Source organism: Pantherophis guttatus, chromosome 2 (genome assembly GCF_059756535.1).
Source record: "Pantherophis guttatus breed Tessera chromosome 2, ASM5975653v1, whole genome shotgun sequence".
Classification (NCBI taxonomy): domain Eukaryota; kingdom Metazoa; phylum Chordata; class Lepidosauria; order Squamata; family Colubridae; genus Pantherophis; species Pantherophis guttatus.
The window spans coordinates 269,473,022-269,486,556 of NC_142064.1; the positions used below are offsets into that span (position 1 = coordinate 269,473,022).

Consider the following 13,535-nt stretch of genomic DNA (forward strand, 5'->3'; position numbering starts at 1 on the left):
CTCCTTAGTTCTAGGTTGCTTCTCTCCTTGATTAGTTTCCACACATTGCTTCTTGTCCTGCCCTCAGGTGCTTTGGAGAATAGCTTGACTCCCTCTTCTGTCTCCCTCCCTGAAGATATTGGAACACAGCTATCATGTCTCCCCTCATCCTTCTTTTCATCAAACTAGACATACCCAGTTCCTGCAACCGTTCTTCATATATTTTAGCCTCCAGTCCCCAAATCATCCTTGTTGCTCTTCTCTGCACTCTTTCTAGAGTCTCCACAACTTTTTTACATCGTGGTGACCAAAACTGGATGCCGTATTCTAAGTGTGGCCTTACCAAGGCATTATAAAGTGATATTAACACTTCAGGTGATCTTGATTCTGTTCCTCTGTTAATGCAGCCTTGGCTTTTTGGGCAACTGCAGCACCCAGCTGGCTCATATTTATGATACGCCATGATACTTATGCCATAATATTTATCATATGCCATCCTGTTGCTTTCTTGTGTCAAGTTTCCGAAAGATGCCCTAATTAATTCATGAGCCATGATCCAAAATGTCAACTTGCAAAGCTTTCAAGTTGCCATCTTGTTCATCCTGTTTGGCTTCGCATGGAGAAACCTCATCCTTTATAACGATAAAAGAAAGCTTCCCTCCCCCCCAGAGGATCAAACGGACTCTTACCCAAAGAGACCAGGGTCCCGTAGTTTTCCACCATGACTTCCTGATAGAGCGCCCTCTGCTCTGGATCCAGCATCCCCCATTCGCCCTTGCTGAAGCGCACGGCCACTTCCTCAAAAGTCACCGGTCCCTGAGGTGGAGGAGAGAGAATATTTCTTAAGAGCCACACGATTCGGAGTGCACATCCCTCCCGTTAGCCCAGGCCAGCTTTCACCAAACCACTGTTCCTCCAGATAGGAGGCATTACAAGTCCTCAAGGTGTAAATTGGCTATTGTTGTGGCCCGTACGCGGCCTGTGTGGATTGTAGCTGATTCTGACAGCGAGGAGGCTGGTGTGATGCTGCGCCAGCAGCCTGTGCAGCTGGCACTCGAGTCAGACAATGAGGAGGCTGGAGAAGATGTGGTGCCAGAGGTGGGGATTCAGCCACAGCCTTCAGAACCTCCAGAAGCTCCTTTAAGTGAAGAGGACGAAGAGGAGGAGCCTCTTCTTCATGCACGGGCACGCAGAGCTGCCAAAAGGCAGAAGTGGCTCCTCAGGAGGAGGTCTCCTCGAGAGTAAGGCTTGGGGCTAATTGGCCACTCCCTTAGCCTATTTAAGGAGGAACGCCGACTGAAGCAAGTTGTAGGGAACAACTTTAGTTCACTCTACTTCGCGTCTGGATTCTCTGCAAAATTGCTTCTGGGCTTTCTGCCAACCTTAGTAAGATTGTGATTACTTTATCTTTGGTTTCTTGGAGGCTAAGGTTAAGAACGTTTATTAACAGCCTTTGTTTTGAAAAAGACTGAGTTATTTTAGTAAATTAAGTTTTGTACAAACTTTGTGTGTGCTATATTCTTTGGGGTCCGTAGCTGGGGCAGAACAGCTATGGATGAGGGGAGGACTAGGCCAAACCACAGGGTTGGAGAAAGTGGTTTAAATATAGATAGCCCTCGACTTATGACCACGGTCGAGATCGGAATTTCTCTTGCAGTCATAAAGCGAGAAGGCATGTGAGAAGGTACCTCAGTTAGTGATGACAATCCCAGCGCTTGCCATCATTACATGAAATCCCACTGGTCATTATCCCGAGGACTCACCCCAATCCAAGCCATTCCCAGAGTTGTGGTAAGATGGGCGGCCAATATATTTTGCAAACAAACAAGCCAACAAACAAATTCCAGGCTTGCTTCCTCCCAGCCCTTACACACCCATCTTACCTACAACTCCCCAGCCCCCCATACCTATCTTGCCCCACCCCCCATCTCTGCTTCTTTGACTGCCCTGAACCCCAACGTTCTGGATGGCAAGCAACACCAAAATTGCACAGCTCTGTGTTAGTCAGAAAAAGTGCCATCGGATTAGTCCCGATTTTTTTATTGGATCCGCAGGCATCCGATCTGAGATCCATACACTCCAGGGGCCCATCTGATCTCCTCTGTTTTAGAAATGCCACTTTAAAGTCAGGAGATCCGGCCACCCTGAAGAACCTTTTCGGTAATCACCACTTCCATGCCACCTTCCTCTTGAAACACCAGATCCCTCCTTGAAAATGCCAGGCGGTCCCAGGCTCACCTGATCTTCTTCTGCTTTCCCCAGTAAGAGATCTTCTAGCAGCTTTTGCCTTTGCCATTCCTGGTTTTGCATCTGATCCTGGGATGTGTCCAAGCGGACGGCATTCTCTTCATCCAAGATGGCTGCTCCCTTTTTCCCCCTGCTATTCCCAGGCTGGAAGGCTGGAGAGGCCTGGGGAGCCATTTGGGGGCCTACCACATCCAGTTCACACATTTTCTCTTCCTGCTTCAGCCTGTCCCTCAACTCTGGGCTCGCAGGCAAAGGGTCTCCTTGCTTGGTCCTCATCTTCAGGGACCAACACAGCTGGAATCTGAAGAGGCGAGAAAGCCCAGAGGCTCAAGTTCTTGATTCTACAAAGTCAACGTATTGTTGCTTGGTAACACCGGCTGAAGGACACGGTCACCCAAGAGGCAAGACTGGCTGATTTCCAGCTAGCGAGAAGTTCTTTCCTTACCTGAAAAAGGAAAAAAAAAATGCCATCATAGCTTGACACAGAAAAACTAATCATGGACAGGTAATCTTCGACTTAGAACAGTTCAGTTAACGACGATTCAAAGTTACACTGAAAGAAGGGACTTATGACCCTCTTTAACACGGATGACCGTTGCAGCATCCCCATCGTCACGTGATCAAAATTCAGAAACTTGGCAACCGACTCATACTTTTTTTAAAATTTGATTTATATGCCGCCCTTCTCCGGAGACTCAGGGCGGCTTACAATGTGTTAAGCAATAGCCTTCATACTTTTGTATATTTATACAAAGTCAGCTTATTGCCCCCACAAACTGGGTCCTCATTTTACCTACCTTAGAAAGGATGGAAGGCTGAGTCAACCTTGAAGCCTGGGGAGATTCGAACTTGCAGTAATTGCAGGCAGCTGAATGTTAATAACAGGCTACTAGTCTGCTGCGCCACCAGGCTCTGTCATACTTATGACAGTGGCAGTGTCCTGGGGTTATGTGACCAACTTTTACGACCTTCTGACAAGCAAAGTCAATGAGGAAGCCAGATCACTTAACAACCGTGTTCCTGACCAGCTCAGAGGGGTAGAGATAGAGAAAGAGAGACAGAGAGAGAGAAAGACACACAGAAGGGGAGAGAGAGACAGAGACAGAGACAGAGAGAGACAGACAAAAATACCCGTTTCCCACAGAAAACACTGGGAGTCACAAAACCTGGGTAGGTGTGGCTGGGAGTCATGTGACTGGGAGTGAGTGACGTTGAGTTGGTCACACCCACCCAGATTTTGTGGCTCCCAGTGTTTTCTTTTCTATGGGGAATGGGTCCAAATGGCTCTTTGAGTGCTTAAGATTGCAGACCCTTGTTCTAGTCCATCTGTTCTGCCCCAGCTACGGACCCCAAAGAACACAGCGCACACAAAGTCCGTTCAAACCTTAGTTTACTGAATAAACTAGTCTTTTACAACAACGGCTGTTAATTAATTGCATTAACACCGCCAAGAATTCAAAGAATAATAACTGAAAGCTTACTATGATTGGCAGAATGCCCAGAAGCAATTTGCAGGAAGCTGATAAGATAAGCAAGACAAAACACAAAGGTATGTGAACTAAGTTGTTCCCTGCAAATTGGTTCAGTCGGCGTTCCTCCTTAAATAGGCTAGGGGAGTGGCCAATTAGCCCCAAACCTTACTTTCGAGGAGACCTTCTCCTGAGGAGCCACTCCTGCCTTTTGGCAGCTCTGCGCGCCCGTGCATCGAGAAGAGGCTCCTCCTCTTTTTCCTCTTCACTTAAGGGAGCTTCTGGAGGTTCTGAAGGCCCTGGCTGAGTCCCTGCCTCTGGCACCACATCTTCTCCAGCCTCCTCATTGTCTGACTCGAATGCCAGCTGCACAGGCTACTGGCGAATCACTACACCAGCCTCCTCGCTGTCTGAATCAGCTACTAGCTGCACAAGCCGCGTACGGGCCACAACACTATCACAATAAAAACACCAATCGGAGATCTGTCGTTCAGGTCTCTACCGATCCCTTGCAGGCTCATAAATTCTCCCACTGAGGGATACTGTACACTATACCTCGACTTACAACCGTTCATTTAGTAACCGTTCCAAAGTTACAACGGCCCTGAAAAAAGTGACCTATAACCGTTTTTCATACTCACAACCGGTCAACATTCGGATGCTTGGCAATCGGTTTTATATTTATGACGGTTGCGGTATCCCGGAATCACGCGATCCCCTTCTGCGATGTTCTACCAAGCAAATTGAATGGGGGCACTGGATTCTCTTGAACGACCGTGTGACTCACTTAACCACAGCAGTGACTCACTTAACAACTCTGGCAAGAAAGATCCTAAAATGGGGCCAAACTCACTTAACCGCCGTCTCGCTTGGCAACATCAATTTTGGGTTCAATTGCGGTCGTATGTTGAGGACTACCTGTATAACTTGAAAAGGCTCCTTAACAGACGGCACTGCATTGCAATCAATGAAGAAAACACGCGCTTTGCAAAAAAATGCAAAACTTAAAAATGCAAAAAAAAAAAATACTTAACAGGGGTTCTGTTTGCAAGGACCTCCCTCGTCTTGCATTTGTTTGTGTGTTTGTGTGTGTGTGTGTGTGTGTGTGTGTGTGTGTGTTTAGGGGGCTCTCTGTGCAACCAGAAGCAGCCTTATTGCAACCCCATCTGCTTCCTTATTCCTCAAACTAGCAGGGCCATCCATCCATTTAAGTCTTAATCCTGTCTTGTTCTCTTGGATTTCATCATAGCCATTCTATTCTACATTCTTGAGTCTCTCTCTTCGCCCCTCCTTAAACTTAAGAAACTCACCGGGTCCTGCCCAGCCATTGACCCCCAGACTGGAAAAAAATTCTTATGGTAGAAAGGGAGGGGGGAGGAGAAATAGCGTTAAAAGCAGGAAGTGACCTAAACCCATTTTATAACTCTTCTTCCTAGAAGACACCCTAGGAATAGACGTCTCCGTCAATTTAACCCTTTAGAGAGAATTTTCACGGTAAAGCAGCATTCCAGGAAAGACCACAGATCAGATTTCCCAGAACCAGATGCTCTCAAATGAGTCTGGATTGCCAGCCCCATCATCCCCAGCGGGTAGGCCCATACCCAGCCTGCGGAGCGATGGGAGCTGTAGTCCAGCACATCTGGAGGGTGGCCAAGTTGGTCGAAACAGAACAGCTTCGGCTCTCCAGCAGAACAGCTGAATTAAAAACTTTGTGCATACGGATCTCCAAAATGTTCCCCAATACATCTTCACTCTGCTGGAAATGCAAAGCACAAAAAGGAACATACTACCACATGTGGTGGTCGTGTCCCAAAGCCAAACAATTCTGGAATAATATCAAAACCCAATTGGAACAAATAACAGCTCAAAAAGTACCTCTAAGACCGGAAACATATTTATCAGGCATATTTACAGGTAATTACGACAGAGAAATAATATATTTGATCACACATATTTTGACTGCCTCAAAGGATCACTTATGCACAAAATTGGAAGTTGGAAGAAGTCCCAACACAAGATAGAATAATATCTAAAGTCATGGAATGTGCTGAGATGGACAGACTCACCAAGGAAATTCAAGGAAAGGAAGAATCTGACTACTACCTGGTTTGGCAAAGGTGGTATCAATGGTTAGAGGGAAAAACCAAAACCAAAAGAGGATCCTAAAAGAGTAAAACAAAATTCTGTACCAAATAAGATATAACAACGCATAATTAAATATTAAAAAATAATATCGTTATACAAGGCGAGAGGAAGGAATATATATTGAAGAATTTAGGCTATTGATGTCGGAGGAAATCAGACATTACGTTTAGATGTTATTTATGTTATTAATGTCGTATTTGTCGCATTTGTATGTGTATGTGTATTTTGTGTGTAATAAAAACTTTAAAAAAAAAACTTTGTGCATAAATGCGATTTATGACAAATGACTCCAAATTACCACTGAGACTAGCCTCTGCGGTTTGCTCTAAAATCCTGGAATTCAGGAGAAACTTCCTAACAGTGAGGACAATTAACCAGTGGAACAGCTTCGCCTTCAGAAGTTGTGGGTGCTTCATCACTGGAGGTTTTTAAAAAGAGACTGGATAGTCCCTTGTCTGAAATGGTATCTAGGATCTCCTGCTTAAGCAGGGGGCTGGACTAGAAGACCTCGAAGGTCCCTTTCTGCTCTATTCTGATTCTGATTCTAAAATTGGGACGCTCGGCAACCAGTGTGTATTTATGATACACACTGTGCAGTGTCCTGGGATCAACGTGATTGCCATTTGTGACTTCCCCAGTCAGCTTCTGACAAACAAAGTCGGGGAAGCCGGAATCACTTAACAACCAGGGCAAAAATGGTAAAATCTGGCAAAACTGCATGACTTAGTGAAAAAAATCCCAATCCCAATTGTGGACTAACTGTACAGTAATGACATTTATCTTCAAAGATCGTGCCAAGGTTTAGATACTTTTCACCTCCTTTTTCTCAAGATCTGCTAGCATCAAAGCTGCTTTTTTGTGTAACTTACACACACCTACATCCTTAAAGAGTTGTTTCTGTTTGAATCACAACACAAAACCTGCATTTCACCCATACTGTAATTAACCCAGCTGGTGGGTAAATTGATCTTTTGACTTGAAAACACATATACTGAATATGTGTATACACACAAGCAAAGGAAAATAAAAAAGATGGGGGGGAGCCACATTTTCATGTGGCTTTTCTACAATTATAAAAACAATGAACAACTGGGAAAATACATGATCATTTTTATATGCTCATTATTTTTAAATTCCTGTTGACCTATTTTTCTTAACAGCTAGTAATTTATTTCCAAAATAAAAATGTTAATGTGACAGCAAAGAAAAACCTCACATACTATATCTAAATATTGTCTGGATAAATCCTTCCGAGAGGAATCTTGACTTTTTTCAAAGAACATCTAACATCCAAAATTAAGTCCATCCCTTTTAAAGTTTAGAGACATTTTAAAGTTGACCAAAAACCTAACCTTTTGGGAGGGCAAATCCATCACAGTTTCTCAGTCTTATTATATAAACTGCTCAGATAATCTGTTCTTATTAGGCAATAAAACAATAAGAACATAAAAAGGTAGAACCCACAGTACTGTAGATAATTATGTTTGTTAAAATCACCAAAAAAGGTATATTCTTGGATAGGTAGCTTTTGGCATTCTCCAAAAATTTAAGTGAAATGTTAAAAAAACAGGCGAAGAGGCAAACAAGTAGCAGCTTAACCTTATTGCCTCATCTGATCGCAATATTTAACCTACTAGGATTCTCTGTCATCCCCTTCTTCTTTTGCCCTCAATCTTTCCCAGCATTAGGCTCTTCTCCAGTGACTCCTTCCTTCTCATTAGGTGGCCAAAGTATTTGTGTTTCCTCTTCAAGACCTAGCCTTCTAAAGAGCAGTCAGGGTTGATCTCCTCTAGGACTGACCAGTTTGATCGCCTTGCAGTCCAAGGGACTCGCGGGAGTCTTCTCCAGCACCATAGTTCAAAGGCCTCAATTCTTTGGCGCTCAGCCTTTCTTATAATCCAACTTTCACAGCCATATATTGCAACTAGGAAAACCATAGCCTTGACTATACTTTTGTTGGCAGGGTGATGTGTCTGCTTTTTAGTAAGCTATCTAGATTTGCCATAGCTTTCCTTCCCAGGAGCAAGCGTCTTTTAATTTCTTGGCTGCAGTCCCCTACATGACTTAGGTCCGGGATATTTGCAGGACCTTCTCCTGCCTGCCTCTCACCGTCCTGTTCGCTCACATAGGGCCGCTGTCCTCAGGGTTCTGACGGCGAGCCAATGTCGTCTTGCTGTGCCCAGGGGTAGGGTGTTCTCTGTGGGTGCTCCCACCCTCTGGAATGAATTACCTACCGAGCTCCGGACGGCTCCTGATCTCCGTTCCTTCCGTCGGGACCTGAAGACTTGGCTGTTCAAACAAATAGGCTGACTCTGATTCTGGGTTTTATTATTTACTATTAATTAGTTATTTGGTTTAAAATGGGATTTTATTGTACTTGTTTCTTAACTTGTGTTCGCCGCCCTGAGTCCTTCGGGAGAATGGCGGCATATAAATACATGTAATAAATAAATAAATGCCGTGCCTTCCGTTGTGCCCTTAAAACTTTCCTTTTCCAACAAGCCGGGCTGGCCTAACAAATCCTTTTAAATGATTTTAAATTCGTTTGTCTTTTTAAATGTTGGGCCAAATTGAGATATTTCCTTTTAATTTGTTCTTAATTTATGTATTATTATGTATTATTATGTATTTATGTGTTTTTACTTGGCTGTACACCGCCCTGAGTCCCTAGGGAGAAGGGCGGTATATAAATTTGAAGTAAAATAAAGTAAAATAAAATAAAAAAAATAAAGTAAGTAAGTAAGTAAGTAAGTAAGTAAGTAAATCAATCAATCAATCAATCAATCAATCAATCAATCAATCTGTAGTCACCTTGGAGCCCAGGAAAATAAAATATGTCACTACCTGCAATTACTGAGAGTTCAAATCTCACCAGGCTCAAGGTTGACTCAGCCTTCCATCCTTTCGAGGTAGGTAAATTGAGGACCCGGATTGTGGGGGCAATAAACCAGCTTTGTATAGAACAACACCGCTTAGGGGGGGCCTGAAAGCCCTAATAAGCAGGTATATACAAAAAACTATGCAGGCTATTGCTATAATGCATTGTAAGCCGCCCTGAGTCTACGGAGAAGGGCGGCATATAAATTAGACTAATAAATTGGACTAATAAATAACCTCCATTTCTTCCCCATCTAACAAGTATCATTGCTTTCCCTGAATAAAAGGAATCCCTATTGTGCCAAGACTTCCAGAGCACAGCTAAATCCTCTCGGCCAATACTTTACATGTGTGTGTGTGGTTCAACCCAAATTACCGCCAAAGTTAAATAAACCTAAGAAGGAAAATGTGCATTTTTTTTTTTTTTGATTTTGAAAAGGGAACAGACCGACCTTATCACAAGCACACATTTTATTCCCTTCCCCCCCCTCCCATTCCGAATGAATGAGGGCTGCTGCAAAAGGAGCCGGTGCAAAGGCCACGCCATGTGGCATCCAGAGAAGGGTGAAAGTGGGGGGGACCCTTTCCTTGCAATCTCCCCAAGTTCGCCTCCCCGGTTTGGGAGATCCCCGCATGCGATCTTAAGACGGGTGGGGGTGGGGGATCCCACCATTAGATCCACTGACCCATTGGCAACATCTGGGCTCCTTCCACCAGCCAGCTAGGGCTCCTTCCCCGCTGCTTTTTACCTTTTTTTTTTTTTTTTTTCCTCCTTTGCAGCCCCGGATCTCCTCCTCCGCTTTCCCTCCGACGGGGATGGTCGGAGGGGCTCCTCCTGCCGTCCGGATCGGAGCGGGAGCGACCGAAGGCGGTGAGAAAGAAGGGCGAGCCTTCGTTCCCTTCTCCCAGCCCGGCGGTCGAGGGGTTAAGGAGATAGAGGTGCCACTCCTAGAGAAGCAGGAAGTGTGAGCCGGTGGAGGGGGAGAGGAATGACAATAGCTCAGGGCAACTTCCGGCTCTTTTTTTTTTCCCCTGCAAAGCGGGGAGGTAGAGCAGGGGTCTCCAGACTTGGCAACGTTAAGACTCGTGGACTCCAACTCCCAGAATTCCTCAGCCAGCTTTGCTGGCTGAGGAATTCTGGGAGTTGGAGTCCACGAGTCTTAACGTTGCCAAGTCTGGAGATCCCTGGATTAGTAGAGGATCTTCTCTGCAGTGGATCGATGGTGCTGAAAGAGTGTGTGTGTGTAAGGGGTGGGGGGTGCTGGAAGGATGAAGGGGGAAGCACCTTGTGGGGCCAACATGCGGGCAATTGGGCAGTGTACTGTTGGGGGCAATATCCATCTCGCTCAGTTCCAAGCTGGGAGAAAGACATTGGAAACACAGAGGCTGATTGCAAAGATGGTTTAATGGTGAACAGAGCCAACAGCAATCCTGGGTCAGGCTGACTGACTGGTTTTGTCAGTACATGGGATCAATCCTGGATAAAGGAGATGAAGCAGCACAACACCCTACCTCACTCCCCCCCCCAAAATCCTCTCAGATCCAAACTGATGGAGATGGTATTGAAAGCCAGCAAGAGATCACACAGGGCAGTATGTGGGGAGGGGGGGTTGAAGTTTGTGTGGGGATGAAATTGTTGTAAAATTTCTAATAAAAAAGATAGATAAAGTGTATTAATAGAGAAGTAAGAAATGTGGGGGAAATGTTATAATAAATGAAATGATAATATTAAGATATGATAAATATTGGCAGAGCAAGAAGAAGACACAAAAGATGTATTTAGATGATTGATTATGCATTGTTTATAAAAAATAAAAACTTTTTTTATAATAATAATAATAAAAAAGAAATATCATCAAACACAGTTTAGAATTCTGGAAGCCAATGGTAATCAATTTTATTGACTTTTGAGCCAATTCATTGAGAATCACTTTGGATTATTGTAAAGTCCTATGGCATTCTTCAAAGTTTTATCAACATCTTTAAGAACCTATTCTATTCTACAAATATTCTATTTGTATTAAAAGGTATGACACTTAGAATAGGGTGATTGGCATAAAAATGACACATCTTCCTTACTTGGAAGAATAGCAGCAATAAAAATGAATGTGTTACCCAGGTTTTTATTTTTATTTTGTTTCAAATGATACCAGTGCTTAAGAAAGATGAAAATTTGAGAGAATGGCAGAAAGGGGTTAATACTTTCATTTGGGCTGGGGAAAAACCTAGATAAAAACTGAAAATTATACAGGATATACGTGAAAGAGGTGGTCTTAAAATGCCTAATTTAAGATTGTATTATGAAGCAGCTGTTTTATCACAAATTAGTGATTGGTTTAATCTGACTGAAGGCAGAACGTTAAACTTGGAGGGTTATGATTTGTTATATGGATGGCATGCTTATTTGTTATATGATAAAAAAGTGGATAAAGTATTTAAAGCTCATATACTTAGAAATGCTTTGTTGAGGGTTTGGAAAAAGTACCAATATAAGTTAAATTATAAGATACCTGTATGGGCAAATCCTAGACATGCAATAGAAAATATAAGTATAGAACAAAAACAGGAGGTGATTACCCATAAAGAGCTTCTTGCTATGGAAAGGGGTACATTTCAATTGAAATCTTTAGACACACTGAAAGAAGAAGGTATAATCTATACATGGTTTCAGTATCGTCAACTTCAAGCTAGATGGAAGGAAGACCAAAAAATTGGTCTTATGCAAAATGAGGAAAATTTGGTGAAACAGATTAGAGATCAAAGACAAATGCATATTAAAAGGTTGCATAATGCTTTATTGGAAATAGATTCAGAAACGGAATTGGTTAAAGATTGTATGATAAAATGGGCACAAAATTTTCAAAAACCAGTGATGATGGAGACATGGGAAAAGATTTGGATTAGAAATGTTAAATTTACGCAAGTGCAAAACCTAAGAGAAAATTTTTATAAAATGTTTTATAGATGGCATTTAGATCCTAAAAAATTATCATGTATGTATTCTAATGTGCAAGCTAAATGTTGGAGATGTGATTGTGATGATGCAACTTATTACCATATATGGTGGACTTGCAAAAAAATCAAAGCATTTTGGATAAAGATTTGGTGGGTGATTTTGAAAAGAAGGTTGAAATTTACTCCGCAATTGTTTTTATTGGGTATAATCTTGGACTGTATAGCTGTAGAGACTAAATTGATATTGAATCTAATAACAGCAGCAAGATTGTTGATAGCGCAACACTGGAAGAAAGACTCTTTGCCTACTATTGATGTCAGGATACTGAAAGTGGCCAACCTAGCTGAAATGACTAAAATTTCAGCATACTTGAAGGACTATAACCAAGAAAGATACATACTGGAATGGAGAAAATGGATTGATTATATTCAAAATAAGTATCAGACTAAAAAATACCAAATAGCTTATGAGTGAATGTTTAACTCTAGTAGTATTATATCCTTGAAGTATTATATTATCTATGGTGGGGTTAAGTATTTTTTTTAAGGGGGATATGACAGTTTAAAGGATAGTTAAGCAATTTAGTTTATTGTTAATTGTTAATTGAAATACCTTGTGTTTTGCTCTGGGAAGTCGGGGGGGGGGTTGGGTGGGAAAAGGGGTGGGGGAAAACTGTTGTTTTTGTAAAACTTTTCAATAAAAAAAAACTTTTTTTATAATAATAATAAAAAAAGAAATATCATCAAACACAGTTTAGAATTCTGGAAGCCAATGGTAATCAATTTTATTGACTTTTGAGTCAATTCATTGAGAATCACTTTGGATTATTGTAAAGTCCTATGGCATTCTTCAAAGTTTTATCAACATCTTTAAGAACCTATAATATTCTATTTGTATTAAAAGGTATGACACTTAGAATAGGGTGATTGGCATAAAAATGACACATTGAAATATTAAATAACTAAATAATGAAAGATTATAATTTAATAAAAATATGTATATTAATAGAATTATATAAGCTTGTTAAATGAAACAGTTATGATTAATACTATTTTATTTGTATCAAAATGTATGACATTCAGGTACCACACTGTTCACACATTGATGTTTGTAAAAAATAAAAAACTTGAAGAGAAAAAAAAAAGTGACTAAGGTTGAGAAACACTGAAATAGGACAAGGATGGATGCGTAACACACTTCCCACCAGTAGTGGGTTCCAGTTATCTTTGCTACCAGTTCCGAATCGGGAGCGCAAGCACGGACTTGCTTTGTGCGCAGGGGGCACTTCTGCGCATACGCAGAGCATCCGTGATGATGTCCAGGTGGGTAAGCGAAGCCTCTCGCCATCACCACTACCAGTTGGTAGAAACCCACCACTGCTTCCCACCCATGTGTTATGGAATAATGAGACCAAACAACATTCCTGGTCAGCCAGAGACAGTTTATTGCGCAGTTTCAGAATCAGATTTGTATCTGCAATTCTGAACCAAGAAGAGCTCTGGTACAACTGCTTTTATACGTATCCAAGACAAAAGATTTTGTGAGCACAGCAGTTTTCCATATATGGTTAACATACATTTGTTACACGATAATTGATACTTCCTAAATTACTAAATTCCTACATTATTTTCTTATCTTAGATAATCTTATCTTAGCTAAACAACCTTCCTCAGTTCTGTGATTGCTGATGTAGATTCATGGCTGCTTTGGATAATAAGTAACTTTTGTTTCATATGGATGTCCTTGCATTCTTGACAACTAGGCCCCTCAGAAGATATATATATTACCAAGAATGGAATTTAGCTGACTTAGTGTAATCTCTAAACAAGCACATTTCTTTCTTATAATAATGTGAATAAAGA

The 13,535-nt window shown here is 41.9% G+C and overlaps 1 protein-coding gene across 6 annotated transcripts in view; it reads right to left on the reverse strand.

Moving 5' to 3' along the window:
- Window positions 1–13,535, reverse strand: part of LOC117662585 (uncharacterized) — a 43,174-nt gene that overhangs the window by 15,109 nt on the left and 14,530 nt on the right. Inside the window, exons 1-3 of one of the 6 annotated variants that reach the window (XM_034412056.3) lie at window positions 9,467–9,663; window positions 2,218–2,671; window positions 669–795 (exon numbers count right to left, since the gene is read on the reverse strand). In XM_034412056.3, the coding sequence (XP_034267947.2) occupies window positions 669–795; window positions 2,218–2,502 (412 nt within the window). In that variant the 5' untranslated portion in view covers window positions 2,503–2,671; window positions 9,467–9,663. Of the gene's footprint in view, window positions 1–668; window positions 796–2,217; window positions 2,672–3,023; window positions 5,112–9,466; window positions 9,664–13,535 lie in introns of those variants that run through there. The other 5 variants (XM_034412055.3, XM_087884297.1, XM_060691271.2 and 2 more) reach the window with 5 other exon arrangements.